The 26,900-nt window shown below is 43.7% G+C and overlaps 2 protein-coding genes across 4 annotated transcripts; both read right to left on the reverse strand.

The window, feature by feature from the left end:
* Positions 1–144: 144 nt before the first annotated feature.
* Positions 145–21,912, reverse strand: LOC110983388 (lateral signaling target protein 2 homolog). The gene is made up of 12 exons (XM_022242617.2): positions 21,756–21,912; positions 11,340–11,493; positions 10,876–11,000; positions 10,169–10,318; positions 9,724–9,866; positions 9,196–9,285; positions 8,437–8,538; positions 6,520–7,887; positions 5,984–6,138; positions 4,954–5,490; positions 4,444–4,547; positions 145–3,894 (listed from the first exon to the last, which is right to left on the reverse strand). Exons 1-12 carry the CDS (start codon positions 21,789–21,791, stop codon positions 3,778–3,780), a joined length of 3,081 nt encoding a protein of 1,026 aa, XP_022098309.2. The 5' UTR covers positions 21,792–21,912; the 3' UTR covers positions 145–3,777.
* Positions 21,913–22,685: 773 nt separating this feature from the next.
* On the reverse strand, positions 22,686–26,869 carry LOC110983355 (small integral membrane protein 19-like). Of its 3 annotated transcripts, none has more exons than XM_022242551.2 (4): positions 26,705–26,869; positions 25,068–25,237; positions 24,218–24,342; positions 22,686–23,781 (listed from the first exon to the last, which is right to left on the reverse strand). In XM_022242551.2, the coding sequence occupies exons 2-4, from the start codon at positions 25,184–25,186 to the stop codon at positions 23,702–23,704; spliced, it is 324 nt and encodes a 107-aa protein (XP_022098243.1). In that variant the 5' UTR covers positions 25,187–25,237; positions 26,705–26,869; the 3' UTR covers positions 22,686–23,701. The 3 variants fall into 3 exon arrangements, with proteins under 3 accessions (XP_022098243.1, XP_022098246.1, XP_022098244.1); XM_022242554.2 differs by lacking the exon at positions 26,705–26,869 and adding an exon at positions 26,467–26,600; XM_022242552.2 differs by lacking the exon at positions 26,705–26,869 and adding an exon at positions 26,448–26,589.
* Between the last annotated feature and the right edge of the window lie 31 nt (positions 26,870–26,900).

Below are 26,900 nucleotides of genomic sequence, written 5' to 3' on the forward strand. Positions count from 1 at the left end.
CTTATATTTTTATTTATATCGGATATACAGTTACTTGTACAATAGCTTTTTTTTTCCTGCAAAACTCAAGAAAGCAGCAAATACACAGCTCCTAACGCCAAACCACAAGAATGCACCCAAAAAAAAAACACACTGGACAAACTCTTCTCAGATCGCTCGAGAGACATTTATTGATATTCAAGATGTAATATGCAGAATGCCCCAAAAAAGGGACAGTTTACAGGATCTCTGTCCATTCGGCGAGCTGACGGCCTACAGCAAGCATTGTACCGCTTTATACGCAAATTATCACAGTTGGAGCAGATTTTGTAGAGCTTCATTTCCCGCAAATTGATAATAGGTCCAGTCACAGTGTCTTAACCTCAAGAAATCTCATGAGCTCTATTCGTATACACTGCCCCTGCCCCCCCATGCCACATCCAGTAAGCAAAGATTCTTAGCATGCTATCATTTGTGTGAACTAGTGATGCACACAGAAATTGATCTCACTTCTAGACTAGTCCCTGCCTCCTCCTTTTACCACATTCTACAACGCGATGGGAGTGCCGTGAGCCAGCCCACTCGGCCCTCATTGTTACTTGTTGCTTCACTGGTGTGCAAAGCAATGATTACAATGATCTGAGCTTGTGTGAACCAGTGACACGTTTGCACTCAGATGGGCCTCACCGCTATGAAACATGGCATTCTTTTTGCACCAGACTCCTCTTAAAATTGATGATGCTTACAGGGTTTTCACAGATTGCTTACTGCATTTCGTATTTACAGACACAAAAAAACCCCAAACAAACCCCATAAATGCAAATTATATTGTCGACATGCAACATGTACAGTATACATTCTGAACACCAGATAAGTTCCTTCTTTTTGGTTGAATAAAAAAATAAACCTGTTACTGGAAAATAAAACTGCACATGTTCTTGTAGAGGTACCACAAACCCAACTAAGAAAAAGCAACAAAATTCAAATAATTAAATCTCCTCTTTTACTTTTACAAAATGAAATGGAGCAAAAACCAAACCTGACCCAACTAACTACTTGCAACTCCAAACCGATACACCTCCAATGCAATGTGAGGTTTCTTGTTGGAAACTGAACGGTAAAACGGTGATCAACTTTGTTTTATCACCAGCGCTGCAACCGAAAATGAAATACAACAAAAAGTTTTTAAAGAAAGCGTAATGAAAACCAAACACCCGCATCTTTTCTAACGGCAAATACGAGACGAAAAGGGGACACAAAATGCAACAAAATTCCCCCCCCAAAAAAAAAATCTGTTACCATCTTGTACCACACTATATTCAGATGGTACCACCAGGCCCCCAAGTGACGCCTTGCGAACTTCAATGAACCTCCTCAAGATACACATCTCAAACAGACCTACAAATTAACAATGTCCTGTCGTTACCAGCTTGTCAAAAAAAATATAAAGACGACCTCAAAACGCCTCTCAAATATAGCATATTTGTAATGGGAATATCAAAAAAAGACCTGAATATACAACTTCACCTTGTATCTGAAAAGCCTTGCAGTCGAAAAGTATCCGCCTCAAACTTATTTTTAAGGATCTAGTATCTTTGTTCTTTTAAACTGACATTTGGTTTGGTTTTTTTTTTTTGCATTGTCAAGACTTGGTACATATAAATCTGTGAGTATCTGGCGAGTATCTGGCGAGAAACAGCTCATGTTTGGTTAAATCCTGAAGGTTTTGATGTCAGAAAATAAACAAGGAACCCTGATAAATACTGTTATTTATGATACATTAAGTACGCACCAATAATCTGATGATGTCATGGAAATGTACACTTGAGTAAAGGAGCACATCTTGGCACTATACCCTTGATACAAGAAATGGAAATGGTCCCTACGTGTTGATTACGTAGTTCGCTTTTTGCAAGGACGCGCTTTGAAATAACATCAGTGTATGTACACTGCACCAAATATGACCAACCGATGTGTGTGTTGTAGTCAAGTACTTTTTCAAGAGGGCTAAGTACTGGAAAAATTTACTGTGGCTGTAGTCAACTACACATTCACAAATACAAGTGCTACTGTGTTTTCCCAAAGTGCAGTTCACTTTCCTTTCTGGACAATTTGCAAGTATTGCCCTCAACTGACTGGTGAGCGGGCAAGCTCTCTCTTTCTCTCCTCAGACCATACCTTGGCCAAGTTTTCCGAAACTGATCGTAGATCATTACAAGAGGCCAGTGGGTTTTTTTTTGGTCTAGTTTCAAAGCTCTCAAACAAATGCGGGGAAATCAGGCACAACTCGCTCGGCCAAGACGACCACAGAAGTGACTGTGAGGAGGGATTTGAACCCGAGACCCCCAGCACACCGTTCTTGCCCACAACCAATCGGGCTTTCCAGTTTCCTCGTCAATATCACAACTCAATGTGAATGTTTCTATAAATGTATACCGCTGTTTGCTGTCATGCCTTTCGTGCACATGTACAGATGGTACAGTCGACACTGCACAGTAGACTTCTTGCCCTAGGCATTATATACACCAGATTTTTTTTTAACACATGTACATGTATATTTACAAGCGGCACAGTCTGAGAAATGAATATCGACCATGGAAGTGAGAGTCGGAAAATTGTACATCACAGAAGTCACTACCCTTATTGAGAATAATTGGCTTAAGGTATGGCACACATTGCAAACGGGATGTTTTCGTTGGCTGTGACATTTCAGCTGTACAGAGCTTTATAAGCATCTAATTCAAAAATAAATCAGGACGTTGCAGAACTTTGACCAAAAAAAAAGGAGACGTTTAAAAGCAAATTGCTCAGGCTATTCTGGACCAACATTCCATAGATGAAATTCGTCCCCTTACAACTCCCTAGGGTGATCTACTCCATGTGGCAACCTTTCGCATCCTTGAAAATCCAAACACTGTATGGTAAACTGTGCACATAAATGTATCATTGTAGCCAGTGCAGTGCTCATCCCAACAATTCCAACAAACCCTGGTGTTGGAGTTTGACTGGGTTGGGTTAACATGCACTTCTTTGGTATACTTTATGCGTGTGCAATCAAACCTGTCAGAGTTTGTACACGATTGTCGTGTTAACAAGTGTATTATTTGATGCAGAAAAAAAAAAAAATCATATCAGCCTGCTCTTTCCCAAGCATGGGTCTCCACTGTCTTGCACATTTCTGTGGCAGCAAAGATGGCTGCCACCTGTGGCCACCTGCACACAAGAACCTCTCCCATTGGGCAAATTATATCAGTTACATATCAATGATAAATTGCTTAAAATTACCAGCTGCGTTTCAGAATCCATAATAATAATAATAATAAAAAACAAATCAGGTAACGATAATTTTTGTTCTTGCTTTAGGCAGATCTGTATCCCGTGGCTTAAGTTCCAGAAATCAGAACAGCCGTAAAAGAAAGGCAGTTTCAAACTTGACACCGAGAAGGAATGACCAACCTGATTGATACGCCGATGGTGACCAGCTGGGCTCAAAAATCAAAGCCTTACAAACGACGATGTTAAAATTGAGTCTCCTTTCCAATATTCTCTCACATACTGTGATGATATAATGCAAGTCCAAAGTAAATACACGTAGTAGTTTTTAACAGGTGTTAATTTTTTTGCTGTAAGTTCCCCTTTTCATGTTAGGTCGTAACGAGCGGTCCACACCTTGGGTTTAGATTGCCACTGAATATAAGCACCCACCTGCACCGGACGTCATGGTTTATACGTTAAGGGCACCAGGGGGGGAAAACAAATGGTGAAAAAGCCTAACGCAGTCTGCAGTCGGAAGAAATTTCAGGTCTGGAAGGGGGTGACCTGGAACATGTAGCATCGGTTGCAGACGCGGACCGGGCTGAGCTGGCCGTACCGCGGCAGGGGGACCGAGTTGGCCGAGCAACGAGCGCAGAAGATCTGCAAAGGGAACAGACCAGACCTCAGTGAAGGACTTCCACTTTCAAAACGTGTGAGGGGCTCAACTGTGAAACAGCCAAACCTAGCATCTCTTGACCAACATGAAAATCAGGTTAATTGGGATATGAGGGGATATAGAGGCTTTTCAGTCACATTAGTTTTGACAGTCGGCGTTCAATTGACACAAATGTGCGTGGAAACGCGCGCACCTTAGAAGTCTCTTAGTATTCCGACAGATATGGAAATGCCAACAGAAACAAACAGATTCAAAAATGGGCACACCTTCACAGACATGGTACGCCTTCTGAAATGCCTCTGCCGGTCATGTTACGTCACATGAAAAATCACTATTTACTGAAACTTGCATGAAAAAAATGACACTGCATGGGCCCTCTCAATCTTCCTTATGTGCTGCTGGTTCACAGACACACTGACACACACACTGCACTAACCCACGCTCCACGAGCTTTCCCCTCTCAACCTCTCTCCCGCCCACCTCATCCGACTGCCCCCACCCACCCCCTCCTCTCTCCCCACTCAAGACGGTACCTTTCCGCAGTTTCTGCAGTGGTGTTTCCTCCTCAGCATGGTGAATACAGCCTTGCAAGATGTGCACTCGGTGGCGCTGTCGTCGGGAACCCACAGCGGTGGTTCTGACAATGAACAAAGAATGGGAGCGAGTCACCATCCTACTCAAGGAACTCACGAGATGATCCACTACCAACCCAAAGCTGACATTCACTAAATAGTGACCTGATACACTTGGAACAGCTCTCAACTCAAGGACTTTCATGGTCCAGAAACCCGATGTTCGGGGACCAAACTCCTGTCAATATTGATGGTTTACTGGTGGTCATTTTTATCTGTACCAAACGTAAGAGCATTGACTTATCACGGGACAGGGATCCACTACTGATGGTGAATTTCGCCAGTTGACGACATACTTTTACACCCGTTGTCAAATAACTTCATACCTTTATCATAAAAAGTAAATTCTCGAGGGCTTTCAAGGACCTTACGAGCCCTGCGTATCATGTGAAACCAGTGAAAAATGTGTACCTTGGTAAGTGGCGGTTCTTCGGTTTCTGGAGCCACTGCGATGTCTCCTTCTTTCTTTCTGCTCTGAGGATGGACCCTCTACCTTGGACGTACCCTCAGACAAGGCCCCTTCACTTGGCCCATTGCTGCTGACAACGTCTCCAGAGACACCATCAGAGCTGTTGTCATGTGCAGACCCTTCAGCAGACGACAAGCTTTCTGTGGGGTCTCCCGAGACATCGGCCGAGCCCTGGATTTCAGAATTTGCATTCGAGGGGATGCTGCCCACCGCGGCTGTCCTTTCGGTATCATCCGCTCCGCCCTCGAAATGGACTCGGCCATTTGCGGGTGACGTACTCCCGGAGGCCGCGTCATTTCCGGCGGCATCCCCGTTGCTTCTGCCGGCGCCCTCTTGTGGCAGCCCTTCCGGGGAACTGCCACTCCCGCTGGCATCATCTGGGGTAGCGAGGCAGGGTTCCGAGGCACACATGATGAAAACATTCTTGAGGATGTTGCGGAGGTCACTGGCGTAGTTTGTCTGGAGCTGGTCAGCAACACCTTAGAAATAAGAAACAGAATCGCAAACTTCATTTATTCAGTCAGACAGTAGTTTGAAAGTCTCCGTATGATTCACATATAAAATTCAACAACTGATTTCAACACAAGGCTGACAGTATATTAAGACAAAGCTGCAGAAAACTCACAAGCCCTCCACTTTGAAGGTTTCTCACATTTTAACTTGGAGACAAACATCAAATGTACAGAACCTTTCTAATTGGGCAGCTTTATCAAGGCACTGACAACTTTTTTTTTCAGTTTTCCAAATTTCGGCTCCATCTCTGGCTTTGCCCGATTTTCATGTTCACTTTCAAGCAAGCAGCGCAGCAAAAAGCCATGTTGTGCAAAAAGAACATCAAGCTGAACACTGTCAACCCAGAAATGGAAGCATTTTCATGTTAATTGGAACACTACCAACCTATGAGATGTCTGATGGCAGCGCCTGAGACAAAGTGAAGCTCAGGTTGAACCCCTCTCCCCTCGACACGCTTACCTGCGATACAGACAAAAAGTCGGTGCACCAGGTCGCTGGAGCTGCGGAAGTGCGACCTCATCTCCTGCCTGGCGGCAACCTCCGCTGCCTCAATCGCCATGGCGATCTCCAGCTCGTCATTGTTCTCAGACAAGTAGGAAGTGCTGTCGCTATCACTACAGAGGATCAAACGAGAAGGATGAGTGATACAGAATGAGGTGGGTAGTGGCTACCAAAAACAGCCCCCCATACTTTCCAGAAGAGCCTGTTACATTTTACCCACATTTGGCGTTTACTACCCCTTACCATCAAGCCAATGAATAATTCTGGACCTATTGCAAGAGTATTATATATGGCCTAAGTATAGTATATTGCCTTCTTCACAGACATGTACAGCCAAATTTATGAACATGCAAAACTAGAACCACCCATAAAAAAGAGGCTTCTTTAAAAACAGTTTTTAATAGTACGGCATTTTGCTCTGATCGTCAATGTTCTTCAGATCCACGGGTCAGAATGTCTTCTATGGAAAACAACAGGTGGACTGCCATCAGTACCTGCCGTCTGATTCCCACTGGTAACTGCAGATGTCGTCATCGCCTCCGCAGCATGATGAGGAGCAGGAGCTGGAGGAGCCCCCGTCGTCCCTATCACACTCAGGGAGGTCACAGGAGCCCGGGTTTGCGGTCCGCCTCACCCCACGACTCCCCTCTACTCTGTTGATTGCACTTGCCGAGATGCCCCCGTTGGGGCTGGACGCGCGGGACAACTCCTGGTCCGAGGACCTGTGGCCGGAGCCGTGTCGGATGCGCTGAAGGAAGGAGGTTGCCTCATTCTGTCCATTGGGTGAGGGCGTGTCCAGGGAGCCCTGATTGGTTATCCGGTGCGTGGGGGATGCCGTCCCTTCGTTGGCAAAATCAGAATGGTGTAGATTGTTGACCGTGGGACTAGTTCTAGCACCAACCAAGCTCAGCTCCGTGCTGGGTTTCCCTTTCCCGAAGCTGGAGAACTTTGGAGCAAACTCGTTCCCCGTGGGGGATGTGACTGCCAGGGGGCGGGCAGGGCCACTGGGTGAGGCCACCTGGGTTCCGGTGTCGATTCTCAGAGGGTTGTGGTGGGCCTTGCTGCTGTGCGGCACTGACCCACTGTTCTGAACCTGGACAAGGCCCTCCCCTCCATTCATGCCGATCTCGACACTGCTGGGCAGCATGGGTGGGACGTTAATGAATAAGTCCATCATCTCAATCTCGGGGGCGGAGCCCAGCCCACTGTCTTCCCGGGTCAGGCGCGGTGGGTGGTTCTCTCCGTGGGCCGGTTCCAAGTCGTCGAGAATTGGCACTTCGCTGGGAGTGGAATTCACTTCATTGTTAGAGATTCGGAGTCCAAAAAAGTTGTTGTTTGCCAGATCCCCGTTTCGGAGTTCGTTGAGATGTGGTGGTAAGCCATGATCTGGCGTAGAGGAGGATGCTCCTTGCTCCACGTCCTGGGCTGCACAGTTTTCCCTTTCATCCTTTGACTCGGCAATCGTAGACACCTTGCTGTCACAGACAGTCACTTCAGGCGCCGTGTCCCTTTCAGAGGCTTCCGGGGGAGTCTCCAGCCCACCACGGGCTGCCATCTCGGCCAGCGGCTCCTGGCCGGACTCTGAGAAGCTCAGCCGCTGCATGAGGAGGTCCGCCCCCTCGGGGGTGGAGAGGAAGCTGGAGCTGATGACCGAGCACTCCGTCATGAGGCTATCGCAGGGTGACAGGCAGATGGAGTCTGGGTTGCGGCTGGTGCGGCGGGAGCGGCCCCGTGGGGGCGTGTCGTAGGACAGACTCATCTCGTTCAGCTGGCGTTCAATGACCTCCCACGAGTCCTTGGTGCTACACAAGGCCTTCTCCAGAAGATGCAGTTCCTCCTCATGCAGGGTTTCCAGTAATTCCCTACAATTAAATATTGACACACATATAATAAACAAAATTTCTTAGGTGTAGTTTAAACCTATTGTCTTTCTGATACGTTAGAACATGACAGAAACCCGACAGATTACGTGAAGAAGTCGAAAACTATAAGAGCCCCGAGCTGGACCAACAGAGGGTGTCGCTACCAGCAAACTGAACATTCCCGACCAACATGGCTCTTTTCAACCGATGCTTCTGCACCGGGGGTGCTTCTGCCCAAGGCGGATACTGCGTACTGCTCTGAAGAGGCCTCAGTGCATGTGAAAGTGCAGTGAAATGCAGATAGCATACTCTTCTCCAAATTACAATGTACTTGGGAGGGTTGTGGGCTAACTCTAAGCAAAAGTGCAGCAGCAAACAGACAACAATATTGTGATGAGTTTTTTATTAGGCTCCCAAGTTTTTCTAGATTCTACTCTGCCATTATTACTTGAGTGGGCAATGCTGTCCAGTCACCACTCATGAAAAGAAACCAAAATAGTTCAGTGAACAATCAAGAAAGCATAGGAACACCCGAGCTAGCGCTCTTACTTGATTTTGAGCAGTAAACCCTGGAATGGTCTGAAGAGCTCCGAGATGTTCCGCGAGTCCCTTTCCATATTCAGAGGTCCATCCGGAAAAATCAGCAAACCACTGGAATTTTGAAGTGGGTGATAACAAATCACACAAAATATGCCAAGTAAAAAGGAGGTTAGTGCACGCATACATTATATTTGAAACACCTCCATGAATATGAAACATCCAAAAACATAATAAGCATCACCAAATAAGCATCATTAAAATTCTGGATTATAAAGATGAACGAAGAAATTGACTGGAGCAGGATATGAACCTGCAATCTTGTGTAATTGGGGCACGATCCCTGGCTATATGGTGTGCCAGGTTTATATGGCTCCGGGCTAGCGCCCCCCGAACAGAGATATTGACAAGTGGGAAGAGCCACCAACATAGGGCTGAATAGCTCAGTTGATAGAGCACCCGTACGGTATTCCAGAGGTCGCAGGTTCAAATCTCGCTCCAGTCAATTCCGTTGTTCATCTTTATAATCATTTTTAAGCACCTAGTCAGTTTTCCTATATAGTTTGTTTCATTAAAATTCTCGGCAGTTTTCCACATTGAGATTCAACACCTGTGGCACCAAACGGTCTTACTAAATTTGGGTAGAGTGCAGTCACCCAGTTCAAACCTAACAACGCCTTGAAGTAATTTACAGTGCTTTTGGAGCACGTTTGTGACCCTGACTACTGCTCGAGTTGAAAAATGCTATCGAGACAGGTTGACTTCTGCTACCTGACTATGACCAGTCTGGGGATGGTGAACATCAAGGCGGGGTCGTAGTCGTCCACTCTTTCCTGCGTGATGTATCCCAGCTTCAAAGCCCTAGAAAAACACATCCACAAATACAAAAAAGGGGATAATTTAGATTCTAAAGGCCCAGGATATTTTTCTCTGAATCTTCCCAAATCCTCCATAAACATTAGACTGTACAGAAATCTATCGGTGCATTTTGTTTTTACTTAAACTTTTATGAGACATCAGACCCAGAGTCAAAAGCTGGTGTAGGTTTTTAGGGGGGGACACGTGGATGTAAAAAAATGCCATGGACCACAGCAATCAGTAAATGTTAATGCGCCAATTAATTCAATCCACTTTGATGCCTTTAAAACTGAGCAGCCGAGGGCAAATTCGAGCGACGTCTGCTTGACAACCACTGGCAGATTTTTTTCCCTGGTAGCCTGTTAACTCGACCAGTGGCACTAAAATATTACCCTAAGATAACAAACAAACTTCTCGGTATGAGTTCAGGTTCCCACTGACCTTTCGATGGTCTCCGAGAACAGGATGATGACATCCTGCTGAGTGTCATATTCCCACGCCGTCTTGACGGGGACCATGGCACTGACGTAGCTCAGCTCAAACTCTGCAAACACCTCGTCAAACTTCCGCAGTCCCTCTTTAACCTGTGAATGGTATGCACGCCTTTAACATCAGTCTTTCTCTCACGAACATCAAAGTCTTATCAGTCCTGAGGTGAGTGATTGAAGATGTGGTGATGCTTTACACCAGGAGTACTCGGATGAGTAACTATCACTCATACTGCTGGATTCGTAACTTACTGAGATTGACTCACATTAGGATGTTGATCCCGTGTCTTGTGACCAGTCTAGTGTCTGGTCTAGTGATGGACAGAAAATGCAAACTAAACTAAGAAAACTGACTTTCAAAAAAACCACTCTGGCACACAAACTCCCTCCGACATTACCTTGTCGCTGTAGTGGTTCAGGTTCTTGTAGCACTGCTCTCTCAGGATGCTGCGTAGCACGTCCAGACTTCGGGTCAGCCCTCTGGCCAGTGGCCGAAGCGCGGCACTCTCGATCTCGCGATTCATGATGGTTGTACCAGCAGCCAAGCACTGAATAGTGGAGGGGTGGAATGGTCATTTGGAAATACTATTTTTGAAGTCACCATTTTACCTACTGAATGACTGATTCCTATTGTGTTTGCACAAACACAGAGGCTCAGGACAAGTGGGTCGAGGGTGTAAGAAGCCTTTAAACAGCTATGGGCCACTGCAAGGTCTTGCAGAAATGTCATTCCCCGACACTGTCGCAGTGTCAAAAAGCAGGATGATCAGGATGCAGTAAGAAATGTGACACAAATCTCAGCCAAATGAACATCAACACTCTGCAATGCAAAGTCCAACGATGCAAAGGACTGTGGTCGTGACATCTTGTCAATTTTGAAAAGTTGGTAGTCTGGGCCAAAAATAATACTTTGCCTGAGTCAATTTTGGTATGGAGTAAAACCCTCTGGGGGTGGTTGACAAAGGAAAGCCTGGATTTCAACTTCTTTGCTCCCTGTCTCCCCTCCCCCGCCCCAAATTACACGAGCACCAGGTGAGCTTGGCGACCATCACCAATTCCAAAAAAAAAAAAAAGGGGTCGGTGATGACGAGTGAGAATCCCTCACCTCTGCTCCAAACCACAGCTGGCCGGCCAGCCCGTCCTGCAGGACATCGTCAGGAAACTTGGCCCGGAAGTCCCGATTGGCCCGCTCCTCCGCGATGGCGTGCTCCATCATCTGCTCCACAATAGCTGAGCAGGAAAACAAACATGAAGACAATTCAAAAGCACACCTCAACCATAAATTATACTTTGTACAGTATCCATCTACTCATCTGACTTAATGTTGACCAGTAAGATTTCCATAAGTACTATGTTCGAATTCCTTCTGGTAAGTTTTTGAACTTTTCCCAAGCTCTCTGAAAACTCAGAGTACAGAATGCAAAATTCTGCTTCCAATGTGTTGTGATGCCAAATTCACTTACCGTTCGCATTCAAGAACAGTCCTCAAAAGAGTTTTTTTTAAATTACAGTAAAATAAAAAAATCAGCAAAACACTCCAAAATGCAAACAAAGAATCAATCTACAGACCCAGCACTTTGTCCTGGCAAGCTCTGAGCTGGTTGACGAGCAGCATGCACCTCTCGGGGTCCTGCCTTCCATCGAAGCTGTCCAGTTCCTGCGACACCGCATTCAGCTCTTCGTCACTAAAGTAGAACTGGGCTAGGAGCTGATTGTCAGTTTTCTGGAAGACAACAAGAATACAGAACCCTGTCATGAAAGTGCAAGGCAGGAAACTGGATGGGTAAACGTCTTACAGAAGCAAGGAACGCAGTTTGTAGCCTTCATGACCCCAAATACAATGTATGTATGAACCTACCTCCAAAACCATTTTCAGAGAGGGGAAAACATTGTATGGACCTGTGCGAGTCCACACAAGGTCTTGAAACCATATGTTGTGTGGACCTTCTTTCATTCGGAGGTCAACATAAGGTATATGTATGTAAGGCTGGCGTACAGACATACCGGTACACAAAGCAAAACAGTTTGGCCGGCAACCTACATATGCCAGGTGAAAGCAAGGACAGCAAATGTACAGTGCATGCTGAACCTACTTCTAAGCCGGAGCTCTAGGAAAGTGGCCCTACAATGTACCTGCGGACAATATACGCTCGACCTGTACCAATCATAATTTACCTGTGCAGGTTTAGGTTTTATTGTTTTGCATACATCTCGTGGCCTGACGGCCAAATTACATGTACATGTATGTTACACATTAAAAAGTAGAAACTAACACCAATTTAAATTAAATTAAACAAAAAATAAAAATTGAAAAACACACATGATGATGGACTTCTTGAATCTCGTGGTTCCACAGCGACTTTGTGAAAGCTTCTGACTATTTCTCAGCTGTCTTCTGTGTTGTTCAAATCTTGTTGACGGTAACAAAGAACAAGTGCGACTGTCGTTACTGAGAGTTTGAGCGAATTGAATACAATGGGCAAGTCTCCTATCTTCCAGGGTTTCAAAATTACAGATTTTAAGATTGTCATCGTAAGAGGCGGAGTGCCGGCCCGAGATCATCTTACACGCTCTCCTTTGAATGGATTCAATTTCCTCACAATGTATACGGGTGAGACCCGAGTGCCAAATGACATCCGCATACTCAAGAACTGGTCTTATACAACCAGTGTACACAGTGCTAAGTTCAGAGGGACCAAAACCAAATCTCTTCGAAGTGCCTCACAAAAACAGTAAAGGAATAAATATACATGTGTGGTTGGCTGCACTTGTTTTTTCCAAGAACGGATCTAGAGAATAGACAATGATATTGCCCACGCCGAAGGCGGGGGATATTAAAGTCAAAACAAGTCGAAAGTTATGCATTTCCAACTACATGTACTTTGTTCGACGAGTTTAGCTTTGTTTTTTTTCCAAACACCCCTCAAGCCATATTATGGCATGGTCCTCTTGTTAGTACTGTGTTAATAATCTCTTCATACTGAGGAACAGAGATTGGCTCATGCATAGCATGTTCAGCTTGCCAGTGTGGCTAGCTACTGTACCGTACATCATGCCAAGAGCACATGCATTTCCAAATGAATCCGCTAGTCAGTCATCATCTGACCAATTTTGATCCAAGAACCCCGGGGAGGGATATGCTTCTGATAGAACACCATCCAGACAGGTAAATAAGTCTACCCATTACTACTACCAGCAGCCATTTTCACTACCCTGCGCCTGTCCCTTACTGAAACCACGTAACCCCCCTAAAAATTAATCACAACCAAGTTGTAAACCTGTTATTCTTTCCAGTCCTTTGCTGTTTGCCCTCCAAATCCATTCTTACAACCAGTTGGGAAAAAAACCCAACTCAATTAGATCAGACCCATTCACTGCACCCTATGGGTATCAATGTAACAAAAGATGGCATGGCCAACAACAGACCCCAAGTTCTGGGGATCTTTTTGTTGGCATCAAGCGATGCGCAGCCTCGCCTGACCCCTGAATGACATTAAAAGTGTACAGCTCAGTTGATGGATCCATGCATACGCTGTACTGATAACAGTACATCTACATGTACATGTCTGACAATATTAGATGAAGCTCAACAGTACCATTTTCAACCATCTGTAGGTGTTGGAGGTTCATGTACATGTACATGTGATAAAGTGTATGAAACGTTCGCCTGAAAATAGACAGAAGTCGTGCACTACAAATACGCAGGCAGTGCTGATGCTTTACACAGGCAACATCATTCCTGAAAGAATGATTAACTTCGCTTAGTTCATCTTTTCAGTTTTTACGTTTATCCCCCGCCCATTTTATTTGTTTGAACTTTTTCAAGCATTTTGCTGCATCTTTAAAGGTACATGTATTTACGTCGTCCAAATTTAATCAATTTGATCATGGCAGGAACAGGTGGGCTTAAAGAAGGAATTGCACGCATCAGACATCGTCGTGCCAGCACCATACTCCTCCCCCTTTTTCCAGTGAGCTGCACCGCCCATTATCCTCATTATCCCATTCGGCTGGTTGTTGAACTCTGCAACTAATTAAATGCGCATGTACATTCCATCTTGTATCTATGGTACCTGTACATGATGATTATGAGCTCTTGTATCAACTCAAATAAATGTGATGTACATGTACACTTTACTGAATGCACATGAAAACATGGGTGACACACACGTACTGCACATGTACATGTGTAGTTAAAAAGTTGCAATGAAATCATTGACAAACTAAGTAAATGAGCATAGTATTTTTTTTTCTCACTTTATTTTCATCCCAATGATCCCAAAATCTGGTCAAAGATAAGAGTTTCCAGGGTAATCAACACAGGATTTGCAACACTTCATAACTGGCCTTTTTTTTATTTTCACCATCTGGGCGATTGACCCATAAAAACAAGAAATCTGAAGTCCCAACAATTATTTTTAATGAAGCCAGACATTTACAATACAGATAACGCAAGTCATGCGTGAAAACTACAAGGCCGAGGAGTTACTGAAATCTAAGCCACCTTCAGCCCATTTTTTTTTGTTGGCAATTATTCCGAGCATCCAGACGGAAAGACTGATTTGTAGCTTTTCCAGAAGGTACTGAGCCGACATCTCATTATTGCAATTCATCCAGGGTTTGGCAATATCCACACTACCGAGGAGCCTTGCTGCGTGTGTACATCAGTGTGTGTGTGTAACAGACCAACACAATCTGCCAACAGCTGCCCTCAGCTGAACCTGCAGGTATATCTCCAGCCCGTCTACATACAAACATGTAAATGTGCAGCATGTACATGTACATCTGCACACAAGATAATGGCATTACATGCCACATTGCTTTATGCGTAAATTATGCACAGCCCATTACTTCTGTTCGAGTGCAATGATAGTGTACACATTTGTGAATGCATATACTCCATGTACAAAATGCCTGACCGACATCAACCCAAAGCCCCCATTGTGTATGTGAAATCATATTGAAATCGGAGGATCGAGGACTGTGGGGATAGTGTTTGGAACACTATCGGATTGTTGGGCTTTACGTCCATACCCCAACATCAGCTGAATCTTTCCAGTCCCAACGAAATGCACAGTTCACGTCGACAACATCCGTATACATTTTGTATACATAAGAGACGAGATTGGTGGCGCATGGATTTGATCTGTTCAACGTCTAGCCTTAGTGCACGACTGGGTCGGTGCTCAGTAGACTTGTGTGACCAGACAGGTGTACATGCACATGTACAAGCTTAACTGAAATTACAATGTAGCGTGATTATTTCAATCTGACATAAAAAAACGCCCATTGCATTTTCTATTCAGTATGAGAAGACACTCATGCAAATATGTGCATCACTTGACATGAAACAAAATACATGTACACTGACAAAGTGCACTTTTACGGGCACAGATGCACTTTAGGTTTATTTTAAAAAAATCAATCATTTACTCATTCATTTTCAATTCTTTTAATCTTGCCTTGGGCACGTGGCCAACCGGAAATGTTGCCCGGTAATGAGGATGTAGGAGTATTTTCTCATGGTGTTTTCTGTGACAGATTTGGCCAGCGCCATATGGTACCCTCGTTTAGTTGGGCACTTGTCCTAGGCCAAGGCTGGGTCAAGGCTGGGTGGCTGCAAGGGGAAAGCATTTTGTCCATTAACACACAGACAGCTCTCTATTTAGACAGCCTAGCAGTTTGCAGTGGCCACTGAAGCCATGCTTGCAGGCTCAGGTGGACCTAATTTGATAACAATTCAGGTACAAACGAATGACAATTCAGTTACCAATGATGCCTGGCAGTTCAAGGCTTACATGTACCACACCTGTGCACTTGAACAAGCTTTGCCTAGTGGGCATGTACATATACAATGCACTATTACATGTATCCTACATGTACATGTACATGTATGCACATCATTCATGCACATGAACATTATGCACAGTTATGCTAACAAGATCACGTACATGTACATTTGTTCACATATTTTACACCTGTACTGTATTCACATGCACCTGGACGAATATTCACGGAGAATGCTTAAAACACAAAGTGAAAAATGCAAGTGCTGCACCAAACAAACTCTGCATCTAACAGATGGGTCCACGTGGGCTACACCACCACCAAGTTACATGTACATTTCCATATAAGCGTTGTCAAGAGCACCATGCGAACCCTGTCGTGTAATAAAGGCTCTTACAACTCTGGCTGCCATACCAAAGTGATAAGAAGAGGGGTTACTGACCAACACCGCCCCGCTCCCATGTGGGGTGGATGTCGGACCCCACAGTTCTGGGGGTAACCAGCACCCCGTACATGCTCCATAGGTTTCCACCCTCGCACAGCCAAACAAACACAAACAGCCCGATCTCAACCTGGGCCCACTACGGAGCACCTGAAGCCAGCCCTCTTGTGCCTGCTTCAAAGGTGTTAAGTCCTTGGATTTCCTGGATACCCTCTTTCCAGACAAGATTAGACTGTCTATTAAAGGAAACATGGACAGGCAGAGTACCAGTCTTGCCTCCATGACAGACATAACATTAACCCTCCTGCCCTTGTCACAGTCACAGGCGGTCAAAACTTCCTTCTTCTTCTCTTGCTACAGCAGACATTCTTTGTCATTTGACTGATTTCGACCGAGAGGACAACTTTGCTTTGGTGCAGAATGAATCGTTGCATAAGAAGGTTGATAGTGTCAATGCAACCGTCAATGCAGTGTGCCAATCTGCCGAGGTGTAGGCAAATGTACAAACTGTTGAATTAAGTTGGACAACTGAATGTTCTACTTCAGGTTATTTTTCCCCCTTATAATTACATCACTGATTTAAATTTCTCCCGAGAAATCAGAAACAATCACATGAGCAAAGCTCCACTGCCCTTTGTTCTTGCATGAACGCATTTAGCTTTGTAATTTGCGATAAAATATTCCATTAGTTTACAATTTCTTTACAGACATTTTCACTTGAGAACTTATCACACTCTCCAGAATTTCCAACAGATGCACATCAACTTACACTCACATGTTTTGGGTCGTACATTGTACATGTCAAGGCATCACCAGTTTCGTACAAAACACTAAACCACAGTGCACTGGACTATGCAGACGGGTGCATGAAAAATCCTTAATCTGAAATTTCAATACAGCGCAGGCAGTGAATAGGAGGGGGGGCTGGGCCCAGGCCTGCAGTCTCATGGTGGCAAATACACAAAGAACCAGGCCTCACAGGCCATTGTCAGTGCTTTAACAGGTCTCAGAAAGAAGTTCTGTATGCCCAATAATACCTGGGTGTCTGGTGACCTTTTCATAATTATCATGGGCTTAGGGGATACAACAGCACAGGTGTATAGGTGTTTTAAAGGCACTACCTGTGACTGATCGTGGATTTTAACTGAAGAAAGACATGGAATAGGAACATCATACTTTTCGATTTCCAGTGTCATTGATAAGCTGCTGGTAAAAGGCGACGCTCGTAAGGTGAATTTTAGTGAGGAGGGGGGTTCAGTACCTCAAGGGAACAGGACTTCAATTTTTTCCAGGGAAATGTTTTGTTGACTCTTTTTTTTTAATTGGTTGTAAATTTCGGCCCCTTTTTGATCACTTGTGACAACCCTACATAAATTTTCACTTTTAATTGGAGTCGAACGTGTAAGCATTACAACATCTCTTTAAACACAGACAGAACATTCCTAACAGGTGGCCACATGTATGTATAAACTGTGTATATCCACACATGTACATGTACTTGGCCAGACATACAGGTAAACAGAAGCAAGTCTCTGTCCATAAACAGACTTTGCACTGTGTGGCATCTACAGCATAAATGTATGCCCCATAAGCTCAGGTTACTTTATTTTACCATGGCAGTACAAAAAACCCAGGGTGCCCTGGTTAATCCAAAAGTACATTGGCCACAAGGCAAAGAACTACATATGTATACATGTATAATGTATCCTGCCAGGGGCCTCCCATTACATAATGCTTTTAGAAGTTTCCTGTTTCAATACAAAAATGTCCTTCGGCTTCTATTGTGCACCAAACCCGTACTGTAGGCTGCCTTTTTATTGACTTGCTGTCTATGCCGGGAAAGATCAACACTTCTTTTCTTGGATCTTGGACTGATGTCCTCCTATGTAAATACTACAAATTCAATTTGTAATTGACCGTGTAAACCTGCTGATAAATGATGAAGTAGACACCAAATGATCACTTCTGTGAAAGACAAATTTTCAACACAAAACACTCACTATCGGTACATGTGTGTGCATGTATGACAGATACATTTACCGTTTCATCAGGTAACAGGGAAACTTATAAGAGGGTAAAGTACATGCATACCGGTACGTATTTGGACAAACCTGGCAAGTGAAAATGTTATCTTCCTACTGGGTGAATTACAACTTAAGCCATCCATCCATCCATGATTTGAAAACCAGACATTCTTGAGCATTCCTCCAACTCTAAGCTGTGATGCACCAAATTCCAGGTTTATCCCTCTAATGACAAAACCCAATTACATGTACAGTACATGTAACCAACTTCAAACACAGTTGTGAAGTGCCTGTGGGAGACTTGCACCAAAAGTGCTACGTGTACTAGTACACTGTGTGCCAAAGGAACCCTGCTCGGCATCCCACTCTGTGGGACCGCTTTGATTTGGTTTGATTTTGGAGGGCAGAATTGATATGAAACCGTCAAAGTAACACATGCCAACCAGAACCCTCTCCTTTGTGACTGAATAAAGATGAAACCTACTTTGTAAAGATTGATGTGAGACGTGATAAGCAGGATTTCAAATGGAGCATTGGACACTGTGTAACAATTGACAGGTGTTAAAGGTAGCGTCCTCCAGACAACCCTCACTCTGGTTCAGTAGCGTTACTTGAATCAATCAGTATACCATAATCCAGTTGTACTCAGCACACTATAACCAATCAAATGTTGTTTCAGGGGACAGGGCATGATGTGAGGCGATGACGTAAAACAAAAGACACGGATCTACTTCCCATGTGTACAGGTACTGTACTGGCACTGTTAGTACAGCATACCCCTGATGTGCCATGTACATTATACATGTACATATATACAATGTACATACATGCACACTGCACATGGAGTTTTGTACATGAAGGGTACATGAAGGCGGCCATTAGGCATTTGAGTGATTCACTGGTATAAATTGCCAAATGTTGACTGATCTGATCAACTACCCTCACAGGGTAAAGTTTACACCCCCCCAAAAAAAAAAGAATCTCATGCAATCTTGGCAAAGTATTGCACAACTGTGAATGAGATGATTTCAAACTTTAGGCATGAGTGTGTACATAACACTGATAAGAGGGGGTGACTCATGGCTAATAAGGATTACATGTGTGTTTTACATTCAGTGGGAAAAAAGCATGTTAACTATCACTTGTACATATTGTAACTGTCCTCAACAATATACATACTGGTATAATTCTAATGACAACACCTAAAACCTTTACACCGTTAAGTGGGTAAGTGATTAATTGACCGTGCAAAATCTCCTGGTTTCTTTAACACAAGTTTGTTCATAACAATATAAGAAGTACCCCGGTAAATGCATTAGCATATGTATGTTACCCGGTGTATTGGAGAGGAACCCAGAATTTTAGGATGAATTACAATGCAAACATTTGGAATGACTTGCAGAGAAACACTGCGAATGGACCAGCAAGGACAAACACTGTCTGACAATAACCTTGATAATCCCATGAAGTACATGTGCTACATGGAAACTACAAACTTAAGCCTGTACTGTAAAAACCGAATGGTAACAGAGAAAGGGGAGCTCCATCAATTCATTCAGCTAAATTCCTGGAATTCCTGCACGTCTGGCATTCACCAGTATACAGTGAAGATATCCAAGGTACGATTAAACGGATGCCCTGCACACTTAACATTCATGGCTAGATTATGTACATCTATTACCTACGTACATGCACATGTACATCCACTGCAATGACCGATCAGGTTCTGTCGGACCACTTTAAAGCAGCACTAATCCTGCTGGTTTCAGTTTTGTGCTGACAGGGTGATTTCCCTGAAATTTCCGACAACAGTGCCCCTCAATGAATGCATACAGCTGTACATGTACGCCCTTTATCCGAGTTTAATGTTTGTTGGTACAGCGGCCCATATTCAAGATTCCTACCCTCCCAAACACAAACACGTGTGAATAATACGCATTCCTGCTTCCCACCACTGAGTGAATTACATGAGTAATAACCACACGGACTGCGATGACAGATGAACATACATGTGGTAAAGGATCCACCCATACCATTGTTACGACCAGGATATCTGGTTGCTGGAGATTCAAACGGTCATTGTGTGACTTCCTGCCTCGGAAGATGTTGTCATGTGACTGAGTACATGACTACATGTACATGTGCGCGTGATCTGCTTCAGCACACTTAGTTTCACATGGGGCACAGTTTGATGATGTAAGCATCTAAAGTATTCGTTTCTTTTTTTTTTAACTTTTGAATTAGCTGGCCACACATACCGGTCAATGGCACATGATTAAAAATGCGTACTTCTAAAGGAATAAAATCTGAATTTCAAGGATTCCCCTCTCCCTACATTATGTGTGCCTACAGTCAAAGAAATTTGGAAAGTTGGAAAAATATACGTGTCAAGTGCTGTCATGTTTTTCTGTTTCCACAACATGCAATTACTGCAACATTGATTCTGGCTCTAAAAAGTATTTTAGCCATTATTTGTTAAACTACATTACAATGTACATGTACAGGTGAGGTACATTCTTTGAAAAACAGTATCAACAATTTGTACAGCTCTTCAACAGAATTGGAACAAGAAGAGAGACTTCGATACAGAAGTGCACCCTGCAGCAATTGTGCATCTATGGGGAAACATTTTGCTTAACATAGGAACCATTATGGAAAACTGATGGGAAGCGTTTACGATTGTACCTTAATAACAGATGGAGATACAAATAGTTAACTCTTAAATGATGAATATCACAACACGTTATTATCAACACTAGAGGGCCCTACTATTGGACATGTGAGGGCTTTCATCTACCTCTTCCTCAGCATTACATCCTAATTTATGGACATTGCTGACTACAACAGTTAGGGGTCAGGTTGGCGCAGTGGTACTCTCCTCGCCTTCCACCTGTGCTCCTGGGTTCAATTCCCGGCCTGGTCCACATGCGGATTCGGTTTTCAGTCCCTACATGACTCTGTGGGTTTTACCCAGAATATTCCTCTGGGATATTCCTCCCAACCACCTAAAACTGTAACTACTGCTCATTGTCTCCTCTCTTCAGGTTTCTTCAGGCTTGAGAGCTAAAGTATCTGGGGCACCTTTGAGGAATCCTTGGTTTCATCACCAGAAAGACTTAGATGAAAGTAGACAAAGTAGAAGTAGGCCCCTAATTTGATGTTAGAGACCTGGAAATGCACTATATGGCCTAGGCATAAACTCAAAGCACGAAAGAGTATTTCTTATACCGCACATGCCATGCTTGCACTATAATATCTGGCAATAACTGATTTACTGGTAGGGAACACTTACTACTCTGTCATACACGGTAGGACCTAAAGCATAATTTAAAATGCAACACCAACATGACCAATCATTCTCGTGCCACAAATACTGCATTTTCAATTTTGCTTCAGAATAAAAAAACCACCAAAAAACGCCTTTTTTGTTGGATGAACTTTTGTTGGATGAACTGTTGGTTTCCGTCCATGCAGTAACCGCGTGCCACATCAAACTTCCCAGCAAAAGAGAAACTAAAATATGGACCGTATCGCCATGCTCGCATGTCGATGTACACAAATCCCCACACCAGCACGCCCACGCATAGACTGTGCGTACGGACCTGTGACCGACATGGGATCACGAGGCGGTGTAGAAATTTCCCATCTGCCCATCCCGCCCGGCGTGAATTCGCGGCTACGATTTCTTCCCACTTCACGGCTTCCCCTGAAACATATACAATGGATACTCACTTTGGGCTTATACAACCACTTGCGTATTGACATCATCTTGAAGCCGAACGACGCTAGTAAGTTGTCATAATTTCCCGAAAACGCTGAATTCGGCAAAATTCAATACACTGCGATCGTCTGGTGTCTCGTCAATGAATGGAAAATTTATAAATGAAAACATTGTTGATGCGTGGTGACCCTTGACATTTCTGGCGAGCTCGCTCGCGCGCGCAGCAAATGGCAAATAAACTGGTTTCCTGTCCTAATTTATTACATGTACATGTATTGTTTCAACCAGCACCACAGAATTATATTTAAAAACCAGTTCAGGTCCTTTGTAGATATTTCTTCTGCACATGAACCCAGAAGTCTGGCGTATAACTTGTATATAATCTTGCCTTCGAAAAGTGTTCACTTGAATAGGTTTGACACATGAGCAGGAATAGAGCGTAGAGCTAGGAAACAGATGAATAGAGGTTGGAGTAATAAATATTTGATATTTGAAAAAAAAGTATGCGTTAACTTGTGAAGAAAAATGGAGGGTAGCAAGATCTGCGCTCCCTCAATGCACACACAGAATTGTTGTCAAATTTTGTCTTTGTATGTTCCGGCCATCGGCAGCTCCGTCTGATTTTTACCCCACACTGAGTTTGGAGTTTTTAGCTCAATAAACATAATGTTTTACTGGAAAGGCATCGAACTCTCAGCTATGGACCCAACGATGGGAGTATTTGTATTATGCTTGGGCAATGTAGGCCCAAGTGGAGATAAAGCTGAGACTTGGAAGAACCCCAAATTCCCCACAGGTGTATCCTCCGCACGTATCTCCCTCCCCCCACCTGCCATCCACTCTGATTTTCTTTACACCTGTTTTGAACTTTACTTCTGATTGTGGAGTTTTGATTCCATTTTTCACGACCAAAACTAATTCATGCATATTTCTAGTAGAGGAGTTTTTCTTTTTCTCCCATTTACTGTTTATTAACGTAGGCCAACTACTGGTATACAAAATATTGTACTACAATAGCGCCCTCTATTGTCAAGTTCCAATACATTGGCCAAACTTATGGTCAGCAAATGGCCAAGAAATGCAAAATCACCCGAGACAAAATTGATTACTTGTGTGAGATTCTTAATACTGTATGGGCAGTTATAAACTGTACATTCCCCAAAAATGTAAATTTTCACTGCAAATAGTGAACACACTGGTGTTTGAAATGTTTCGCATAAATTGACCACGTAATCCATGAAAACTCAATGCAAATTTTAATGAGGGAAAACAGCCATATGTACATGTAATTGTAATTTCATCTTGTTTACTAGACAAGTGAATTGCATTTGACAGTTTAACATCCAGTACATTTAGACATGTACACTGTTATAACAGCACTTGAAAAAAAAAGAAAAGAAAATAAAGGGAAAAAAAGATCCGATGAGATGCGAGAAAGAACACCAGAGGGTCAAAAATCATGTGTTTACTTGGAAATCGGAACTGAACCCTTCCACTGTTAATGGTTGATCAGTTTATTGCTGATGAGAGCTATGCCCACCCTCCCTCTAACCCCCCCATCTCCGAAAAAGCCCTCCCCTCTCCAAACAAGCCCCCCCCCACAAAATCCTGGCAAGTAATGCCCATGATGAAAGCTCCAAATGCGAATGCTCACATGACGATTTGTCATTTATATGGGAGGTCAGCCAGTGCAATTTACGTTCTCTGCATCATCAGTCAAAAGAGGAGGGTAAAAAGCGCCCTCTTGAGTCTGGGCATAGAGAGATTGCAACTCCACTATCTTTTTAGTTCCTAAAAGATTTGGGCAGAATCAGTTATCATCACTTGCTTCTAGCTTCTAGAGCCATGGCAATGTCTACTATCAATAAGTGCCCCGATGCTTGCCACTAGCAAAGACCTCAGAGATTGTGCCCCGGGCACAGATGATTTTGGACTCTGCCTTCTGTTCTCGAGGTCCTCAGGAAGAGCCGATCATGTCCATGTCCACGTGGTGCTCAATAACCTCAGGTTTCTGTCTACTCTGCTCCCACTTTCGGGCTATTTGAAAGGGAAACGCAAAAAAAGACATGGAGCTTGGATAGCTGTGAAATGTACACCGACAGAGGCAGAGAGATTATGAAGTAAGGCCAGCATCCATTTGCATGAAGTCAAACTTTAGATAATGCCTGAACTGTTACTGTGCTTTTTTACCTTTGAAATTCCCAATTCACCTGTTTTCCTATTTTACTGAAAATTATGTCTCATTAGCAAGGCACAATTTTGTGGACCTTTTCAGCTGAAAAAGTCGATCAGGATATTTTATTGTTCAATTAAAATAAGCTAGTAACCAGCCACGAGTAGCACTTAACTGGTTACCCACTGATGCTTGGCGTTAACTTAACATATTGCTAAGCTGATCTGAATGCTTGAGATCTGAGTGGACTTACTCCCTCTGCCTAAACTTCCTTAATCGACTTGCTGAGAAAGTGCTTACAGATATAATACATGTTGAGTTGCTGTCGCAGTCGGACTTGCTTGAGTTCTTCCCGGTATCGCTGGGTTCTCTCCTCCATGGCCGCAGTGGGCCGGGCAAAAAACCGGGCAAACATTCCCTTATGCCTTCACAAATAAGAAAGAAATTAAAGGTGTGAAACAATGATTTCGGAACCAGCCTGGTGTTCTCAGGACCAACGATTTCATATTTCTGTGGAAACATGGAAAGACTTGAGGCAATAGACCGTATTCGTGGGGGACCCAATTTCAGTCAGATTTCCCAACGTAGTGTATTCATTTGAAGAACCAGACTCTCTTCTACGATTTCATTCCGACCCCCAAATTCACCTAGTACCATCCCATTAAGGATTTCCAATGTATAAAACATGTTCAGGAATACCACCGAAACTGGGTACCCTGCGAATATGGTCCATTTAACTTTCATATAGTTTCATGAAAGAATTTGGCCCTACTACTAACTTGATGTCGCGGCTACCAGATGTTGACAAGCAGAAAAAAAAAAAAAACTCGAACATTTTCCCCCCCCCCCATTCTGTGGTGTGAGGAAGACATTTTCAACCTGCTCATATTTTTGAGAATATTAGTAAAGTGGTTTATTTATTGCCAAGTCAAAACCATCAAAGCTTAACATGCAAGTGCGTCATTGAGACAATGGCCTGGCATACATAGCAAGACCCCATGGACCAGGACCCCAGGTTTTACAGCATTCTTCTGAAGTTTTCCATCGAACACCAAGTCTGCTGCTGGGAAAAATAATTCCAAATGAAACGTTTGTGCAAAGCAGAACAGAGCACAGCACATCACTTCCAACTTTATGTCACCGAGCTCACCTCTTCAGATACACAAAGAGCCAAATTGAAACCACGAAGACCACCATGTAGATGTTGGTGGCCTCGTTCCAATGGTCGATATGGACTTCTGGTGGCAGGCCGTGATTCTCACTCGCCATTTTGGAGTCAGACTCAGTCTGAGTCGGGTTCGAGCACCATCAACAAACGACCTAATAAAAGTCAAATCAGAGGACTAGCTAAATTATGACAGTGTATCCCACAGCACGAACACGTCAATAATTACATCCACAAATAACACCGATGTAAAGTTAATTCCTCGTTCGAAGTCGACTTTGACGTGTTGAACAAGTAACCGTTTGTAAATCCAACGTTGAATATGGTAACAGTTTGGCATTCAGGATACACACCCCTAGAAACGATGGAGTGCAAAAGGGACAAAAAAAACAAGCTGCACCACCATGCACAGTCATTCACCTGTACCTTATTTACATTGTACATGCCATTTCACAATGAAGTATACACATACAAGTCTCTCCCACGGAGGCAACCCAGGGCATGGAGTTTTTCGGGGTCAAACAAGCCCTCGAAGGTAGGTGACGATTTTACAACAATATAATTATTTGAGGGGAAAAACAGTGAGTTATACCTGTTGTTTTAATTGAAACTATTCAAGTCAATCAAAATAATCAAGCCCACACATCGGGTCTAAACTTACTTTCAAAGTGTCTCTGTACTCTCTAGCGACCCCGCTGCATCCAATGCAACTAGGGCAACACGGTTTTCTACGGTCAAAACGGCTTTGACTTGAGTCTTGTCAGTGGAGTTCTTCATTTACAAACCACATAGGAAAGTGAACGCATAACATCAAAGGTTTCTCACATCGAAATAACATACCTAAACCCCATGCCCACCACCAGATTACATTGAAGTGATTCTCATTGATTTCCTAAATCACTGACGAATCCTTGCAACCTGGGCATACGTTTTTTTGGGGTCAAACAAGCCCTCAAATGTAGGTGGTACAGTTTGTTTTTTGTCTCTTTTGCACTCAAGGTTTCTAAGGATGTGCATCCTGAGCGCTCGCCAAAGACGAAACTGTTACTTATTCAACACTGAATATCAAACAGTTACTCGTTCTATGTTGAATGTTGAACGTCAAACGACAAATAAGTAATTTAACACACACTGCCAAAGATAACTAGGCCCTCACTGGTCTAAGTGCTTAGTCCAGGCCTGGGACGGGAGGGGGTTACCATTTTGCATTCTCGACAAACCCTAGTGGGGGAGGGCCTCAGTTTATGACATCATGACCATGACGAGTATGACTCAGACACTTGAACAGACAAGGTGGGTGGTGTAGAGAATAACAAAAGGCAATGCTATATAGGAATGGTATTTTCGGGGATAAATGAAGTCGACCCGTGTAACATCTGGTCACCTTCCTCCATGGTATATGCAGCACCGTCTCTGGCAGGTCTGGACTTAGACCCGTAAGCAGGGCCCGAAGAATACTTCTCCGTCAGAGGAGTATTCGTCGGGCCCAGTATTCGTCGGGCCCAGTATTCGTCGGGCCCTGTTTACGGGGTCTGAGTTTGGACTCTACGGAAAAATTTTGAGTAACAATGATCAAATGATCGTGATCATTTTTTTATTGAAATAAAAGCTAATAAACGTACCGCTGCAGTCACTAAACTGTGACCACGTCTGTCACATTCTTGATCAGTATCATTTTTCGACCACAGAATCAATGGAAGGTCAGGGGTTTTATCAATACTCAGGCACGAATCTTGAGGAAATATAGTCAACAAAAGCAAAGCACAAAACTGCATTATTAGTTGAGGGCGCTGTTTAATATTATGGTGGGTTTGGCTT

The sequence above is a fragment of the Acanthaster planci genome, linkage group LG13 (assembly GCF_054643075.1).
Source record: "Acanthaster planci isolate LZ-2023a linkage group LG13, COTS_SCS, whole genome shotgun sequence".
Taxonomy (NCBI): Eukaryota; Metazoa; Echinodermata; class Asteroidea; order Valvatida; family Acanthasteridae; genus Acanthaster; species Acanthaster planci.